The 18388-nt window shown below is 33.8% G+C and overlaps 1 protein-coding gene across 1 annotated transcript in view; it reads left to right on the forward strand.

Moving 5' to 3' along the window:
* Positions 1–866: 866 nt before the first annotated feature.
* The window catches only part of LOC123695751, a 32046-nt gene continuing 14524 nt past the window's right edge, over positions 867–18388 (forward strand). Inside the window, exon 1 of the mRNA XM_045641669.1 lies at positions 867–1014. Coding sequence (XP_045497625.1) covers positions 998–1014 — 17 coding nt within the window. The 5' untranslated portion in view covers positions 867–997. The remainder of the gene's footprint in view (positions 1015–18388) is intronic.

An 18388-nucleotide genomic window follows, 5' to 3' on the forward strand; every position in this document is an offset into this window, starting at 1 on the left:
TCCAAAAATACCCACGACCCCCGGGGAAGGAGCCATAGAGGAATTCTTCCGCGACATAGAAGAGTGTCCTGCAGTTGGAATAAAATAAAAAGATTATTATTTGTTGTTTTCTAAAAAACAATTGAAATAAGTTGAAGCGAGCGCTTGCTTAACGATTTAAGTAATAATTATATAATAAATAAATAAATAATTGCGATTATTTTTAGTAGTGTAGGTACATACCTACAAAAATGCTAATAATTATACTTATTTTTTTTAATCATTTGATTTGAAGAAAACTTTACCTTAATATTTTTGAAACGAAAGATGAAAATATTATTAGCGTTTAGCTACTATTATGTATTCTGTGATATTATCTTTGCGGCCTCTGCCGAATATTACGTAACCAATATTCGTATATAATTATGTACTTATGTGTTTAAGTAAATTTATTTATTCTCTTTAAAGTAATAAAAACTTTAGATAAATAGAGAAATCTGCTAATCATAATCGATTTAGCCAGTCTTCAAATTAGCCTAGACTGTAATTTATATAATTATTATTTTGTAACAGATATAGTTGAGATTGGTTATCGATCGGCATTTAATTTAATATGCTTAGTGAAAGTGGTTATTTTGATGTTATAAATATATACACTTCAGTTATGTACTTATATTTATCTAAGTTATGCATTCAAAAAGTATCGTATGTAATTGTTGTTCAAAATTCTCTTACCCATGGTAGGTATAGCGCCAAGATAACTCCATTGTCCGTGTTATTAGATTCCAAGAGGTGAAATTACGTTCAACAATTACGCTGGCCAACGAAAATGCAGTGCAACTGTGCTGTGCAATGAAACCTGTCAAGTTTCAAGTCACAAGTTCAAGAACGCTGGCCGGCAGAAACGTTGCGGCCATAGCGAGCGATACACGCGGGCGCGGGAAATACGTGTTCGTTATTTGAAATTGTGTGTTTTTTTTTAATTTTCTTCTACGCTTAGGTTGACGGACATTCAACGATGCAGAACCTCATAAGGTGAGTCCATAGACAAACTTTTTTGTGATTTAGTTTTTTTTTTGTGTTCTGTATTTTTTGCAGATTAGGTAAATCGTGAAAACATACTTATGTAAAGGTTACTTTGATGGCTATTATGTTTTTCAATTTTAAGTTTTTATGGTGATTCAATGTGAGCATTGTATAAAAAATAACAAGACGTTGTTAAGACCAGAAAAAGTTATACTTACAAAAAATATATTAATTCGTCTTAAAATTACTTAAATAAAATTCAGCCTAATTTTTTAACCTACGATCTTATATTTTTTTAAGAATAATAAAATTAATTTTAAAACAAACTATGGTGTGTCTATAAATATTAATATGTACGAATAGACCATCCATTCTCGATTTATGTGTACTCTTAGCAATAAATATTTTATTAATTATTAATTTCACTGTTAACTTATTTTATCTTTAAGCCGCATTCTCACTAGGTGTCAAAACAATGGTGCATGGCTTCACGGACTCAATTCGCATATTTATCGCAAGACGTGATGTGGGAACTCCTAGACCGTTAAGTTTAATGTCCTTATCTATAAATAACGTTAAAAATTACATATATAATAGCAGTTCTTTTGAACCTTTGTTTAATAAGAAATTCTATCCATAAAGTCGTGTTTTTATAACTGCTATAGTACAGTTAAAATTCTTTTGAATGCGAGACTATCAAATAATGCCAGTAAAGGTGTATAAAAATATTAATTTTATTATATTTTTTTCTAGTATACAGTCTATGTAATATGTAATTAAATACATCGCTTGAAATACGTATTTTCATGTAAGTATCAGTAGATAAAAAGTTCAATTATAGTTAAACAAAAGTTTAATAGCGCAATTTCTTTAAAACGACCGTAGTCAGTAATGATAAACAATAATCTTGACCAACATAGTAATAAAATAAATAGGACAGACGGACCTACAACACACTCTGTAATATATTATCTTATATGTGGTGATCAAGTTTTTTCGCCGGAAATCGAAGCCGAGACTCTGATGGACGCCGAGCGGAAATAATGCGATGAATCTTTCTAATACTAGGAAATTAAGTCTTTTCAATTATTATAACAGATATCGTTATAAGAATAATTATATTATTAAATGATTTATGATATTAGAGGGATGGTAATGGTAAATTTTCTATTATAGTATGGAAATTTGATAAAAATATTTATATTATGATTAGAGTTTCATTATGGAATTTATTAAACGTTTGTTACTTATCACTACAGTAATTGTGGAAAAAATAGGCAGATCTATTTGCCACATTTTGTGATGTACAAGAACTCTATTGATGTTAATGCGCAATTGTTATTTTGAACTTATATTGAATTTTATCGAAATCTAAACAATTTTGAAAAGTTTTTTTTTTGTAACTTTGCGATAGAATTACAATGAAATTTGGCACACACATAGAGGGTAACTTGGATTAACATCCCGGAATCTCACAGGAACGGGAACGGAACGGGAACTGCAGGGTATTCTTTGAAAACGCGGGTGAAGCCGCGGGCGGAAAGCTAGTAGAAGATAAATTAGAACTTAGGTCTAGGAAAGTAATTAGACTTAGACATAGAAGCCAAGACGTAGGCACATAGATTCCAGTAATTGCACGTCAGCGTGATATATTGTGGTTTCTCGACCTTGTTTGTTTTTGGTTAATATAAGAAATTATATTTAAAGGCACATTAATAACATTTTGAAAATTTGCATTTATAGTTGAACTATAGATTTCCGCCCGCGGCTTCGCCCGCGTTTGCAAAGGAAAACCCGCATAGTTCCCGTTCCCGTGGGATTTCCGGGATAAAAACTATCCTATGTGTTAATCCAATCTAAAGTGCTTATTTAAAAATTTCAGTTTCATGGTACGTTCTGTATACACAGAACTAGAAAAAATGTTAAAAAAAATTGTTATTTCTATGGCCAAATAATTTATATATTTTATTGGATGGAATTTTATTTTATTTTCGTATAGGTAATTAATTTATTAAATATTTATAAATAAGTATGCGACATATTATTACTTTGATAATAAGCATTATTTCGGTAGCATTAATCTAAACAATTTTTACAAATTTCATAGAATTAATTATATTGAACAAATTTAAAATGTACCCTTCCAGACGATCTAATATAATTGAGATTGTCATCTCAGTCTCTCAAAGGCATTAATGTGATACTTTATCTAATTATAATTGTCTGATCGAGCGAGCAAAGTAGGGTGCAATGTTACTCTTTAATGTTACGATTAAATTTTAATTACGTATTGTAATAAAGGAACAAGATGAACAAGCAATATGTGTTGTTTTGTTTCGGTATTTTATTAAAAGTTACCGTTTACTTTTAAATTTAGGATGTACCTTATCTGTAAAAATTACAAAGTCTCTAATTGCCTAAAACTTTGTTTGTAATAAAATTGGGCTTATTTCTATTCTAATAATTAAATTCATACTTATTTTGTTATTCAATTGTTATAGACACTTGAGCTATCAATGCGTCGCAGTAAATACTGTGTGAAGTGTGACAGCGCTGATTATCAGCCGCTTAACTTATTACACCTCTCTCCATATTCACAGCCGTGTCGAGATATTATGCTGGTAAAGGCGGGACGGCGCGGCGGGCATTTGTTAGCTTTTGAGTTTTTGACACATCAACTTATTTAACTTTTATTCTCAATTGTCAACATATTTCACATCATTTCAATATCATTCTGTAAAAGGTATTTAAAATTAATAAATAATAAATACCATTTATTTCGCTTCCAATGTGAAATTTTATTGACCGGGTCCACACAAAGCGAGCAGCTTCGCCAAGCAATTGCTGCGCGAGCCGCGAAGCAGCTCGATCAGTTGACGTGCCTCAGCCGAGGAAAAACTGCCGTCATTTTCCCGCGCGGAAAATAATTCTTGTGGCCGCTCGCTTGGTGTGAACCGCCCTAATACATATTGCATGTATAGTAGGTACCCCTATAATGCACCAACTAGTAATTACCATGCCTAGCTTAAATATAAGAACGCTAAACATGCCAAGATAGTCTAGCGAATGATGTAGTTTAAAATTGCATAATGGTAACTGAATGGCGGCCAAGCGCAGAGCTCTGAATACGAACCACTTAATTTCTCGTAACTGCTTCACTAGGCTTTGGAAGTTCATAATTTAGCAAAGGATAGTTTTTAGTTCGTAACTTTGTGTGGAAATGAGGGCTTTAGTGGGCAATACTTATTCCGTTTTTGGAATTTAAAGTAGCATATTTAAAGTTGGTAACATTGTTTAATATTTCTTGGTTATGTACCTATGATAGCAAAAAAAGTTCTCGTCATTCACGCTAAAAGTTATTTTATGGCCCAAATATGAATTGCGCAATATTTGTGATTTATAATCTTACGAGATTCAGATATTAATATTATAAAAACGGTTTGTTTTGGTACCGGTTTTTTTATATGCATATTTAAATAAAGGAGAATTTGAAGATCGGAAGATAATCGGTGAATTTAACTAATTACATACATATTTTTTTTTAATTTACTTTGAAAAGTTTTGATAGATTAACCGATGGGATTCATAAATAAATTTAAAGTATAAACTAATAAGGCCCATCGTTTGATATTATGTAGCGCAATCTGGCAAAACCAGGTGAAAAAGCTTGTGTACATACAAGTAAAATAGTCTAGTATTATAGGTATTATCTGTGGTAAAATAATAGAAGTAGTAAATTAAATGAAATAGTCATTTAATAATCTCTGAAATTGTTAGGCTATATATCAATTTTTAATCTAGGTTACCTACATTCTTTAAATAGTCAAGAAGACTCATATTTTGATAAATTATTATGAATTGTTTTAATCAAAAAACATGGAGGTCAATTCGATTTTTTGTATCTTTTTTCGCCGAATATCTTCGGCACTGAACAAGTTTATATATCTGTTTTATTTACATAATATATCGATAGTTACTTAGTAAATAATTTTTACTTTCAAGTGTTTGTTAAGTCAACGACCTATTTTTTGGAGTGCAATTGTAAATTTAAAAATCATAAAATTGCAACAATAAAAATGTATTATCGAGAGTATGTATAGTGACTATTGTAATGATAACAAAAAATGTCAACAGTTATTCTGTTAAAGAGTTCGCAAAAAATAGCAATACCAACATTATGTGTATGTCGGAAGCTTATTAAAATTCCTTCACTTCATACTTTTTTTAGAAATGGAAGAGTTCTATCTATTGGCACAATATAAAGGTTATTGACCTTCGATAGTCAAATTGGTAAGATAGAAAAATTCAAAATTCTTCTGTTTTTCCATGACACAATACGTTGTTTTTTTAATTGTTTATTTTTCTTAAAATCTAAGAAATAGTATATAGCTTTTGCATGGTGCGGATACTTAGGTAATTATTTTTATAATCGTATTGCCAAAATTATGATTTATTTACATATTTTGAAATTTGTTTGTAAAATGATGTCACAATTAGATGCACCGATTTCAATATATAAACATAATCTATATTTTTAATTTTTTTTTTATTTTAAAAATAAAGTTAAAAAAGAACGAAATTTCTACAAGACATTAAAATCACAATACAATTAAATTGTGTATGTACGCGGTGTTTTTATCAATCAAAAGGTTCATTATTTAAGTGTCGCGGCGTGTGGTGTTCCCAGAATTGAGATTAAAAAATTAAAAGAACATCGTCTCATGTCAGTGATTGCATGCAACTGTGTCGCCTTTTGAGATGTCAATTGGACATTTTAGTATGAGGTTAGTTCTTAATATTTAGGCTAAATGATTACTAGTTATAATGCTTGTAATAGAGTAAATAATGATTACTGCTCTCAGAGTATGTTTTAGCAATGTACTGCTATTGAAGTCTGCACTAAGCAATGTTAATAATATTTTTTAAAAAGCTGAGCTTCAATACATAGGTACTAGTAATTTATTTAAGTAAATAGTCAATATCGTAATTCATGAAATTTCAGAGTAATGGCATTGATTTCACCAATCACTGATATTTTGATTTACTTTCTCAATACAAATATTTAATCCAATCGCTATTAAACGAAATAAATAATAAGACAACCAATTGGTTAAAACAAGACAGCTTATCCAAATAGTTTTTGCAACAAAAAATAAAAATATAAGTAAACGTAACCAATCTTTAAATACTTTTACTGATGTCCATGTAATTGCTCGGAATAAGAATCGCTACTCAACCTAAATTGTGATGGTTTTTGCACAGATACGAAATTTGCAAGTTAAAGTTTAATTTTGCCCGTTTTAGACCATTTATACTTCATTCAAGCAACGGGACCGAGATCATTTATATTTTTTATCACAAATTATTTAACAGTTGCTTTTTATTAGAACTTTTTAGAATCTATGATAAAATTCTAGCGTCATCGACATTGATTGTATTAAGTAATTTTATGTGTATCTGTTATCTATTTGATATTCCATTAAAATTCATATTAAATTAATCATTTATTATGTCATTACAATTACTATAATATTCACATGACCAGAAATAATATTGTAATACTGTGACCAGAGAGTATAGACAATAAGTTGTAATATATTATGTAGAGGGAATTAACCATAGCCTATAGAGCGCAGACACGACGGTAATAATTACCCCTTGAAATTGTTTTGTCTTTACACTCTATAGTTTATAGCTTCACGTGAATGCTTTATAGTTTATACATAACCTATAAAATGTAAACCAACCTGTCTCAGGCACATAAAATGTCTGACTTGTGGCCGGCCGCGGCACAGCAGTAAAACAATTCGCACAATGGGTAATTATTAGACACACTGCAATGGGTTTTGAGGTTATAATTTAGAAAAACATATAATTAACCGCTTGGCGTTATTGTTGTCTATTTGTTTCGTATGGGGTCGTTTGTTTAATGGAATTCTTGTGAGCGGTAGCGAATTGCAATGATGCAAGTTGTAGGTACCTAGTTAGTTTCCAAATTTCTTGCTAAGCTATGAGTGCAAGAACTCTGTTAGATAAGCATACGCAAACGATCAAATCCATAAACGCATTGATATCTTTTGTTAGATTTAATGTGACTATTAAAATTAAGGATTTAACTTAACTTATAAAATAGATCGATAGTGTCCTATAAAAGCGTACGGACAAAGCCTTAACTATTGGGAAATATAAATTATTTATTCACAAAGTTGTAACTTTCACGTTAACTTTCAAACTATATCGTCTCAAGAGGCAATTAGACGTAGTTTTAAAGTATAGTGTAATCGATATAAGTGGGGTGTGGGGGGTTGAGAAGTCTTGTGGGGGGAGTAGGCCGAGAGCTGGCGGAGGAGGTGGCTTCGCTATCTATGATGGATTATTAAGCAAATAAACTGTGCAATAATTATAGTCTAGGAGACAAGTTAAGTTCATTTTTGACACTTTAAGAGTTGGGAGCATATTATCACCTTTAAAAAAATACGTAGATTTTGTAATATCATCTTAGCGGAAGAGGTAGGTAGCATAATGTTACAAAGATTGCATATAATTAACTTGGTGGCATTGAATAAACAAAAACAGAGAATACAATACAGCACTCAAAATGGAAACAAAAAATAATTGTAATGTATCATTCTAATGATGATGACGAATTTAAGACGCATTTTCATAGATTAAGTGAGTGAACAGTGTAAATGACATAATAATATTATGAAGAGAAATTAAACGATTTGCGTTGCAAAAGCATTGGAATTAATTGCCTCGTTTTGAATTACATCGCGTCTCCCTTTGTCTATGGATTACTTACACTTGGATAAAAAGTATTGCTGGCAGAATCCGTCCTCACAGGGATCGGGAGTTGCCATTTGCTATAAAGAAGAAGAAGTATTGCTGTTTACTTTCGACATTATGTTATATCTATATTCTATACTAATATTATAAAGCTGAAGAGTTTGTTTGTTTGTTTGTTTGAAAGCGTCCGCGTCGAGAACTACTGGTACGATTTGAAAAATTCTTTCGGTGTTAGATAGTCCATTTATCGAGGAAGGCTATAGGCTACATATCATCACGCTAAGACCAACAGTAGTGGAGCACTGCAGGTAAAACCGCAGGATACAGCTAGTGTAGTTAATAGATTCACATAATTTAAGAATTACTTTTTTTATTATCCCTATGAGTTAGTATATTTTGTTTGAGTTTTTAATATAATTTACCTTTACTGCACAAAGCCTTTAATTTTATTATCAAATTTAGCTGATATTCATTTCCACTGCAGAGACTTATTAAGCCTCCTAACCACTTCACATTACGTAGGTATTTACTTTAGTTAACTATATATAATATGTTTTTCTTCTAAAGCTCCTAATTCTCTGTCATATGTTAATTTTATTACTTAACCCATTAAAATGTTTCTTCATACCGTAACCTCCAGTTTCTGTTATGCCGTTGCGAATTCAAGAATCGTTAAAAAATAATTACGAATTGTTTTCACATAAATAGGATTAGTCATGTTGATTTTAATCTAGGTCATAGAGACAAAAGAAACTATGACATTAGCGGTAAATGTTGAGACACTAGATCGGAAATACCCTGGGAATATATTCAGATAGTATTTTTTGAGTTAATTGTCTGTTTAAAATAACTGACCGTTATTCTTGCGATACGATTTTTCGTTAATTAAAGTAAATTTTTAAAATTTCAGTTTAACGATGCTCTACAATAGCAATATTAAAATAGTAACAATAGCTGAAAACTGAAGACCAATTTATAAATATGTAGTTACTAGCTCCGCTCCGCGGTTTCACCCGCGTGGCTCCGCTCCTGTTAGTCTTAGCGTAATGATATACATATACGACATACGTATAGCCTATAGGCTATAGGCCTTCCTCGATAAATGGGCTATATAACACCGAAAGAATTTTTCAAATCGGACCAGTAGTTCCTGAGATAAGCGCGTTCAAACAAACAAACTCTTCAGCTTTATAATATTAAGTATAGATTAGGAAGATAGTAGGAAGAACTTGAACACTATAGAAAGATCCGAAGTAAGTAATAATTTTTTTTTAATTTAACCATGACTGGTTATTGCGATCATAATATGAATTTGCGAGTCAGTTCAATTCACGGCGTAAACTGAATGGAAATAAGAGGTCATTAGTACGGCCTCACGCTTTTGGCTACTTCAATTACATACTACTTTGGCGCCAATTTACGATAATCATCAGGTGATAAGTTTTTGTCTGTAGACATAAATAGATCAATACCAAATAACTGCTGTTTACTAATGAATTCGCCACATTGTGTATAAAAACATGGGTGTTAAGGCTTTAGTCATACATCATTTGAATGCTCGTCTACTGTTAGGTTGGCCTTAAACTCTATGGTCACACAAAATTTAACTTTATCTTCAATAAATAGAGGTGATTTTTGATTGAATGTATGTTGGTGAATTATAGATATATCATACCATTGTCTTATTTTTTTTTTTTTTTTTTTTTATATAAGCGGAGGCAACAGAGCAGACGCGTCACCTGATGGAAAGTGTACTGCGTCGCCCATACGCACCAGCAATGCTAGGGACATTATCAGTGCGTTGCCGGCCTTTAAGATAGGAGTACGCTCTTTTCTTGAAGGTCCCTAAGTCGTAACCGTTTGGAAACACCGCATGAGGAAGTTCATTCCATAAGTTTGTTGTGCGTGGAAAGAAGCTTCTTTTGAAGCGCGCAGTCGTCGACCGCCAAGAATCAAGGTGGTGTGGGTGGTATTTGAGTTTGTGACGTGCGGTACGATGATGGAACTCAGCGGCAGGTATTGTTCCAAACAGCTCCTCAGAGCACTCCCCATTGTAGATGCGATAGAAAACGCACAGTGAAGCGACGTCTCTTCGCAGCGCCAAAGTATCAAGCCGATCGGTAAGACTTGGCTCGTTAACGAGTCGTACTGCTCTCCTTTGTATACGGTCAAATGGAAGGAGGTGTTGTTGGGGTGCCCCGGCCCAGATGTGGGAGCAGTATTCCATGTGCGGCCTGACTTGCGCCTTATAAAGCATAAGGCGGTGGTGCGACGTGAAATACTGCCCCGCTCGACAGAGCACACCAAGTTTCTGTGAAGCCAATTTGGCTTTTCCTTCCAGATGACAGGAGAACTGTACGCTACTCGAGATTTCGAGACCAAGAATACCGATACTAGCTGTGGCAGAGAGAGGAATACCCTGAAAACGAGGAGTTACGACAAAGGGAAGTTTTTTTGCGGTGAACGCGCAGACCTGTGTCTTCTTAGGGTTGAATTGGACTAAATTACGTCGGCCCCAGTTAGATACCTCTTCTAAGGAGGTTTCTATTGAAGACACGAGGTTGTTCCGGCACTCAATGACGCGGTCCTGAGAAATATTGCTGTGGCCGGTGTATATTGCATCACCAGTACTGTCGTCTGCATAGCAATGAATGCTACCGTCTAGCAGCATATCATTGATATGCAGAAGAAACAGAGTGGGAGACAGAACGCAGCCTTGTGGGACGCCAGCATTCACAGGCTTAGGATCCGAGCATGAACCGTCGACAACGACACTCATGCTACGCTCTGTGAGAAAACTGGCAACCCACTGGCAAAATTTCTCAGGAAGCCCGTAGGAAGGAAGCTTCGCAAGAAGCGCTTTGTGCCATACCCGATCGAAAGCTTTCGCTATGTCCAAGCTGACAGCTAAGCCTTCCCCCTTGCTCTCAATCGCTGACGCCCACCGGTGAGTTAAATATACCAGAAGATCACCAGCTGACCGGCCTCGACGGAAACCGTACTGTCGGTCACTAATCAGCTGGCGCTCTTCCAGATATTTTAGCACCTGGCGATTGATAATGGTTTCCATTATCTTGGAGAGCAAGGAAGTGATGGCTATGGGTCGATAGTTGGACGGATCCGAGCGATCGCCTTTTTTCGGGATAGGATGCACTAAAGCTGTCTTCCATGTGTTCGGGACGACGCCTGTGGAATAGGAGTGCCGGAAAAGACGCGTGAGAACCGGCGCCAACTCAGGTGCACACATCTTCAACACAATAGGAGGAATACCGTCGGGACCACTCGACTTATGGATGTCTAGAGCGAAAAGTGCTTTACGCACAGCGCTCTGGGTGAACTTGATGTCCGGCATTGAGACCTTGTACCGTGGGATGGTAGGTGGTGCTTTCCCCATGTCATCCAAAGTCGAGTTAGCGGCAAAAAGGGAGCTAAGTAGGTCAGCTTTCTCTTTTGCCGTGTGGGCCAACAGGTCATTCTCCATGCGTAGAGATGGCAATGAAGGACGACAAAAGTTTCCTTGCACAGCTTTGGCGAGTGCCCAAAAGGCTCGTGTTCCCGAAGGAAGTCGGGCGAGTTTCTCGCCAAGCTTTGCGATATGCTCAGACTTAGCTCTTGCAATAGCTCTTTTGAAAGACCTAGAGGCCGAGTTTAGTTCTCTCTTAAGAGTACGGGCGTCTGGATCACTAGACACAAGGGCATTGGCCCAGGCTTGGTAACAATCCCGTTTTCGGCGTGATGCCGTTTTACAAGAGTGACCAAACCAGGGCTGGGACTTGCCACCGATGGGAACAACGGAGTTTGGAATGAACAATTCCATTCCCTGAAGTATCACATCAGCAACAGAGTCAGCACAGGTGCTAGGATCTTCTGCCGAGAAACAAACACGGCCCCAGGGATAAGATGAAAAGAAGGTGCGCATCTCATCCCAGTCTGCTGACTTGTAGTGCCAAACGCGACGGCGGCCACCACTCAGTAGCCGTGAAAAGCGCAAGAGTGGCACTTCGCTCCGTACGAGGCAGTGGTCAGACGAGCCTAAAGGGGCATCAACATTGACCTGATAGCCATCCGGATGGGAAGTCAGCAGTTATTTCAGTGTTGTGTATTGTTTTGTGAATTATATCGATTTGTGTGTCGTCATATTTTGTGATTTGTAAATAAAGTTTTCTTTGAACTAATTAATACTAGTTTCAGATTTTTTGCTACTTTAGGCATCGCATCGTGATCTAAAATCCGATATGGTGCCGTTTATGTATTTTTATGTGGCTTAATAATTTAATTTAAGTACTGTTATATCTTTATTTTACTATTTATTTTAACCCAACTAAGTCATAAAAACGAAAAAAGAAAATTTTAATTATGTTTTACTGTTCTTGCTCTAAGTGGTAGCGGTAATAGTTTTTTGCATCTTTCATAATGAGTACTATAAAATTAATACTAAGTATTTCTTTTATTACTGGTATAATTAAAATATTTTTTACGTATTAAATTAAACTTTTACGTATTTTTTTCTAAAACTGCAAATAAAATTTTATAAAATTTGGACCATCCATTTAAAAACTTAACGAAATAGCGGATACAAGCTATTACTCAAACATTTCTCTAACACAGTTAAAACCAATGTTAAAACATTTCAAGTTGATTACGTACTAAAAAGGGTAGCCATGTGAAGCTCGTCACACCGTACTTGGTTCGGTTTCTCTGCACGTTCCAGCTTCCGGCTGACGCTGAGTTATGGTTGTGTTTAGGATTCCTAGGTCTGAATGGTATGATTTCTTGTGGAATTGAACGTGAAGACGTGTGATATGCGCGCGCTGCTTGTTCATAAATTTAACGGAAACAAAAAAAAAAACAAGCTTAAAATTTTGAAAAAAAAACAAACTCATGTCACTTAACAAGCTGTTATCTACAAGATTAATGTCCGATTTCACCAATAACCCCTAAACAGTCTCCTAAGTAAGGGTTCCTTAGTTTAAGGGACCCTTCAAATCACTACCTAACCTAACGATTTAGGTGACACTTATCTGTCGGTGAAAGCAAATTTTACGTTAGGTATCCCCTAAATTGACTTAGGTGACACTTAAATTTTACGGGTTGTTGGTGAAAACGGGCATAAACCTCATGATGAACACCGAACTTTGTTAATTCAAGCGAAACTTTAAAAAATATCATATTTGCGAATTGGACTTATCAAATCATCAAACAAAAAAAGCTCTATATATGGATTAAACTTTTTTTTTCGTTACTTACTTAGTTATAGATTAACTACATACCTACTCCAAATTTTAATAATTTTACACTAAAAACAGGACAAAAAATCCTGCAATCCTTAACGGCGGATCTGACCAACATTTTTCCAGCAAGCACGCACCGACCTTGGGAAAAAGGTGAGAAATTGTGCCAGCTGTCAACTGGTTCTCATCCGATGATCTAACGGAACAACACCATATAGGCTCTTCCGAAGGGACGTGTTCTTGTATTGTAGAGGCTTGAGCTTTGTGTTCGTGAGACTTACACATTACTACTTAGTAATTAGTAATTACCTTAATTATTAACTACTTCTAACTTATTAGTTTAATACATATTAAATTATCTGCGCTACTACTAATTTTCGTCAGTTACTATGATAGTCACTAAAAACCGTAACTACATGTAAGGAAAAATAATTATAAGAAACGAGTAGTTTTCATTGATTAATTGATTGATTCAGACGGTATAAATTTCACCGGGAAGACCAGTTAAAATAATAATTATGAATAAGTACCTTAGATTTTAGAATATACATTTTATTAATTCTTCGAACAGTGCAAAAACGAATGTACTTAGTTTATATAAATTGTGTGAGTGATAAATCACAATTTTTCTTCGCCATCCCAAAAAAATTAGCCCAAATGAAATTGTATCCAACTTATTGCAAGAACCACGCCTAAACTATCGTAATCTCACCTAACAATGCAAGTGCAGTGAAGTGCACTAATGTCAAACTCGTTTATTATTTGTGGTAACGGGATACGAAGGGCCCCTGACTGTGATGTTAAACCATGTCAAAAATCTGACTAAAAAGTTATAGATTTTTCCCGTTTTTGTGTCAAACTCAAGATGGGTTTAGAATACGGATATCCTACAGAAAAACCAACAATTTTTAAACAAAATTAAGTTTTTGGAGTCGGTACGACAAATCTTCGACAGTATTATTCAGGCGAAGCCGGGGTATACAGCTAGTTGATTAGTTCATAATAAAATGTGCTCTCTTTTACCTTGTAGGCATAGCTTTTGAAAAAACTAGTCTATAACCTTAGGTCTCTAATTACTTCCATGACTAATTTCATGAAAATCGGTTCAGCGGTAGGTATAGCCGTGAAAGCGTAACAGATATACTTTCACTTTTTATAACATTAAGCACTTAAAAGTGTCAAAAATTTTAACTTTATAATCATGATACGCATGTAATGCTTAAAATTAAGTTTTATGTTATTCAAATAATCCTTTTTCTTAAAAACTAGCTTTCCGCCTGCGGCTTCGCCCGTGTTTTCAAAGAAAAACCCGCATAGTTCCCGTTTCAGTGGGATTTCCGGGATAAAACCTAGCCTATGTTGCTCAGTGAATATGCAGCTTTCTAATGGTGAAAGAATTTTTGAAATCGGTCCAATAGTTTATGCGTGAAAAGTGAAAACCATACATACATACATAATTACAAACCTTTCCTCTTTATAATATTAGTATAGACATGGACCAATATAGATAAGTAGCATAATTGATTAAGTATGATATAAAAATTATTTTCGTTCAAATCCTATAAACTATAAAGGAACACCATTAATCTATTGCAACAAGCTAATAGCGTACTGCTATATTTTACGATTTATTACAAACCATTAAATATCAAAGAATTTAGAGCAAAATAAACATTTATCATTCTAACGACCGCCCTACGATTCTAATGTAATATTTTTTACTAATGCAAGCGCCATGCGCGCGCAGTCATGCGGTTTGGCGCCAAAGCCGTCTGAAATGTCAGTTACCTCTGTCACCGAACTGTCATCAATCACCACAGATAACATAATTTAATCTTGATTGACTCGTAATTATAGCTAGATTGATTTGGAGCGATATTGATTCAAAGTATTGGATTAATAACACCACCCAAATTCATTTATATCGGTCAGTTTAGAGGTGACATAGAGATGAGGAAAAGTTAATAAATATTGTTTTTATTTCATTAATATTTTAATCAACAGCTTATATTCATATATTATTATCAATAGTACAAGTTGTTTATGGTGAATGGCTATCATAAGACTGTGAGACAACATAAAGTGTAGCCGCAGGCAGAATGCTAATGTGCTTATTTGAAGCAACATTGCCTTTTAAAATATAGTATATTATAACCTTAAGATACCCCGTAGGTAAATTTATGAAATAGATTTTTCTTACACAATACATTTAAAGAAACTAGTGAAATAATATTATAATTAAATAAATATTATATGACATTATTACACAAATCGACCTAGTCCCACAGTAAGCTCAATTAAGGCTTGTGTTGTGGGTACTAGGCGACGATAAATTTAATATTTAATAAATACATATATAGATAATAACACCCAGACCCAAGAACAAATAATTGAGTTCATCACACAAATATTTGCCCTGACCGGGGATCGAACCCGGGACCGTCGGCTCAGTAGGCAGTTACTTTACCACTGCGCCAACTGCGTCGTCAAAATACGTCTATATTATTAACAAAATGGATGCAAATCCGCGAAATATTGCTCTATAAAGTTACACATTTTTTTTTTATTGTTGTCTACAAGGCGTCATATTACCTTATGTTCTGTCCACATTTTAAAATTTGAACACAATATGAACGTAGACACACACAAGTTAATTAATAAGCCTCATTAAGTATAATCGATAGAAAATCAATCGTTCTGCTAAACCAATGGATTAATAATTTAGTAGAATCTGCTTTCCCACATGCTCCATGCTTTCTTGTTACTCAATGACAAGCAGAGTTCCAACAAATCATTATAAATGCGACAAACGTGATGCCTGATTGCATTTCCGTTTTCTAGTGTTGTAATTATTATTACATGTTACGCATGCTTCGTAATTATTGTCATAAGCACAAAACGTTTAATTCCAACCTAAAAAGTTTAGTTATTTATGTATATAACAATTTAATGTATCACATCATGTTAAAAAAAATCACAAGTATACAAAAACGGACTTACGGAGAAAATAATGTTAAAAGTGTTAACATTATTATTATTAACATTATGCAGGTTTTGGGCGCCATTTTGAATTTAGATGACGTAACGAAACCGTCGTTCAAAATTCTAGCATCTATGGTTTAACGATATATGCAGTATGCTTTTACTTGTTAATTTTAAATGTATGTTTTTAGTTTATAAGTTAATGCTGGAATAGGCTAAAAAAAGAGAGCGAACTAAGTATTTAAAATATACAAAGTTGCAATAAATGAGTTGATGAAGAGTTATAGCATAGTCATTCAGTTATAATTTATTACGGTCAATTAAATATGGAGGAATTGGCGGCCTTTTACAAGTATTCATACATAATTCAATAAAAGAAGCGTCTGTAACCATGCTATGTGATAATTGTAAAAACTAAGTTGACTGACCATATTATGAAGGGACCATGTTGTAGTCGACTTTCTCGATATTGTAGTAAGCTGTCACGATTTTTTTCTATGGAAATGTCCAAGGAAAATAATATTAAACTTAAAGGAAACGTTCTGCACAAATGCTGAAGGGTGGTTGTAGGCAATAATAGATCGTATTTAAACGGATTATATTCTTAAATTATAAACTCAATATTTTAAATTTTCTTCGTATACATTTTCAGAAGACTACACAATATAAGGAAACCCTTGCTCCACTGTGGATACTAATAATATATTGTAGTTGTATAAAATGCTATAAATATATTTAATAGAGTTCTCGACAAAACTCTGAATATGTATTATGAAAATAAATTAATAACTCAAGATTTTTTATAAGCATTTAGTTAGGTACTGGAACATAATGATTTTTGTGTAGACATTTTTGAGACTAAATCTAAACCAGGTCCATTAAATAAAAAAAAGTCATGTGTTAAACGAAGTAATTGCTTTTTACAAACTGAAAGATTCAATCGAATGAAAGCAGTTTAATAAAATTATTGTAATTGAATAAGTTAGAAATCTAGATAGTCAAATCGCACTGTGATGTGAATTGTTAGAAATAAAAAATACAACTTTCCCCAGTGAAAGTTGCATTTGATTCATTTATCTAATTAATAGTTTTATTTTCAGGTCGAACATATAATTGTCACTATGTGTAACACTTTCAGGCCGTGGATTGTGTTTTAATGATGTATTTCTGTTCCAAATTCTGCCCCAATTCAATGAGTCATTCTGGGCTTATCATATAGGTCTTTCCTAGTATTAATGACGATCTAACCCGGAAAATTATATTGTAACTATATATTATAATTTATAACAATTAAAGCCGGAATAAGCAGTTTAGTTAGCAAATTGACAATTCCCAATAACCGCCATAACCCTATGAATCCCAAGTTATTTTAAACCCTATAGAAACCGGTTGCGGTCGGCACTATGCGACTTCTATTAAACAGTTGCATAAAATATAGTATACTAGCGGTCCGCCCCGGCTTCGCCCGTGGTACATATTCACGTTTTCTCTACATAAGAACCATCCTCGAACTTCAAGGAATATTATAAAAAAAGAATTAACGAAATCGATTAAGCCGTTCTCAAGTTATGCGCTTACCAACACATTTTGGTATTCATTTTTATATTATAGATGTAGTTATATTATATTTTTTTTATTTAAGTATATATCTATAAAAATACTTTGAAACCTTGTTACAATATTTTTTGCTAAGCTTTGCTATTTATTCATGTTATAATTGAATGTATTTTATTTGTTGGTTCATAATCCGCTTCCGCTGAACGAATGTAGACATTTACGCTATGAATTGATAGGAACAGAATTAAAGACACAATATAGACTAACCATCCGTCGTTTTTGGAACGTGGGTTACATTTTTGTGGCGAAAACAAACCTTCAAGAGGAATATATGACATACAGTGAACTTGCAGTGAATAGTGTCATGCGCAGACAGAGAGCCAATAAAATTATTAAATGGCTTTTCAATTCCGTTAAAAGCCATAATACTCGCGTAAAATCAAACAAGAAATCCCTAGGAAATATTTGTTCATATTGAAAATCCGTTATCAAAATATTACCCAAGGGAAATAGGCAAAGTCTATAAAAGTTAGTTGAGTATAATAATCTCTTCGTTGGTGGTGTTAACCATTTCTCTAAGATGAAATAGCATTTTAAGAATAATTAATGAATTCAGAACTTATTTTTGAAGTGTAACTTATTTAGGCGCGTTGAGAGTAAAATTTCAAGGTCGCGTCATGGAGTAAGGCGACCTTTGCATCTTGTCAAAGAAGTTTCACTTGTGACACGTATGCTTGGCACGCACGCTCTTTTTTATGGGATTTATAATTAAATGTGAACTTAATGTTCTGCATTAGGATATCTCTGTTGTAGTTTCCTGAAACTTT

The sequence above is a fragment of the Colias croceus genome, chromosome 11 (assembly GCF_905220415.1).
Source record: "Colias croceus chromosome 11, ilColCroc2.1".
NCBI classification, from domain to species: Eukaryota; Metazoa; Arthropoda; class Insecta; order Lepidoptera; family Pieridae; genus Colias; species Colias croceus.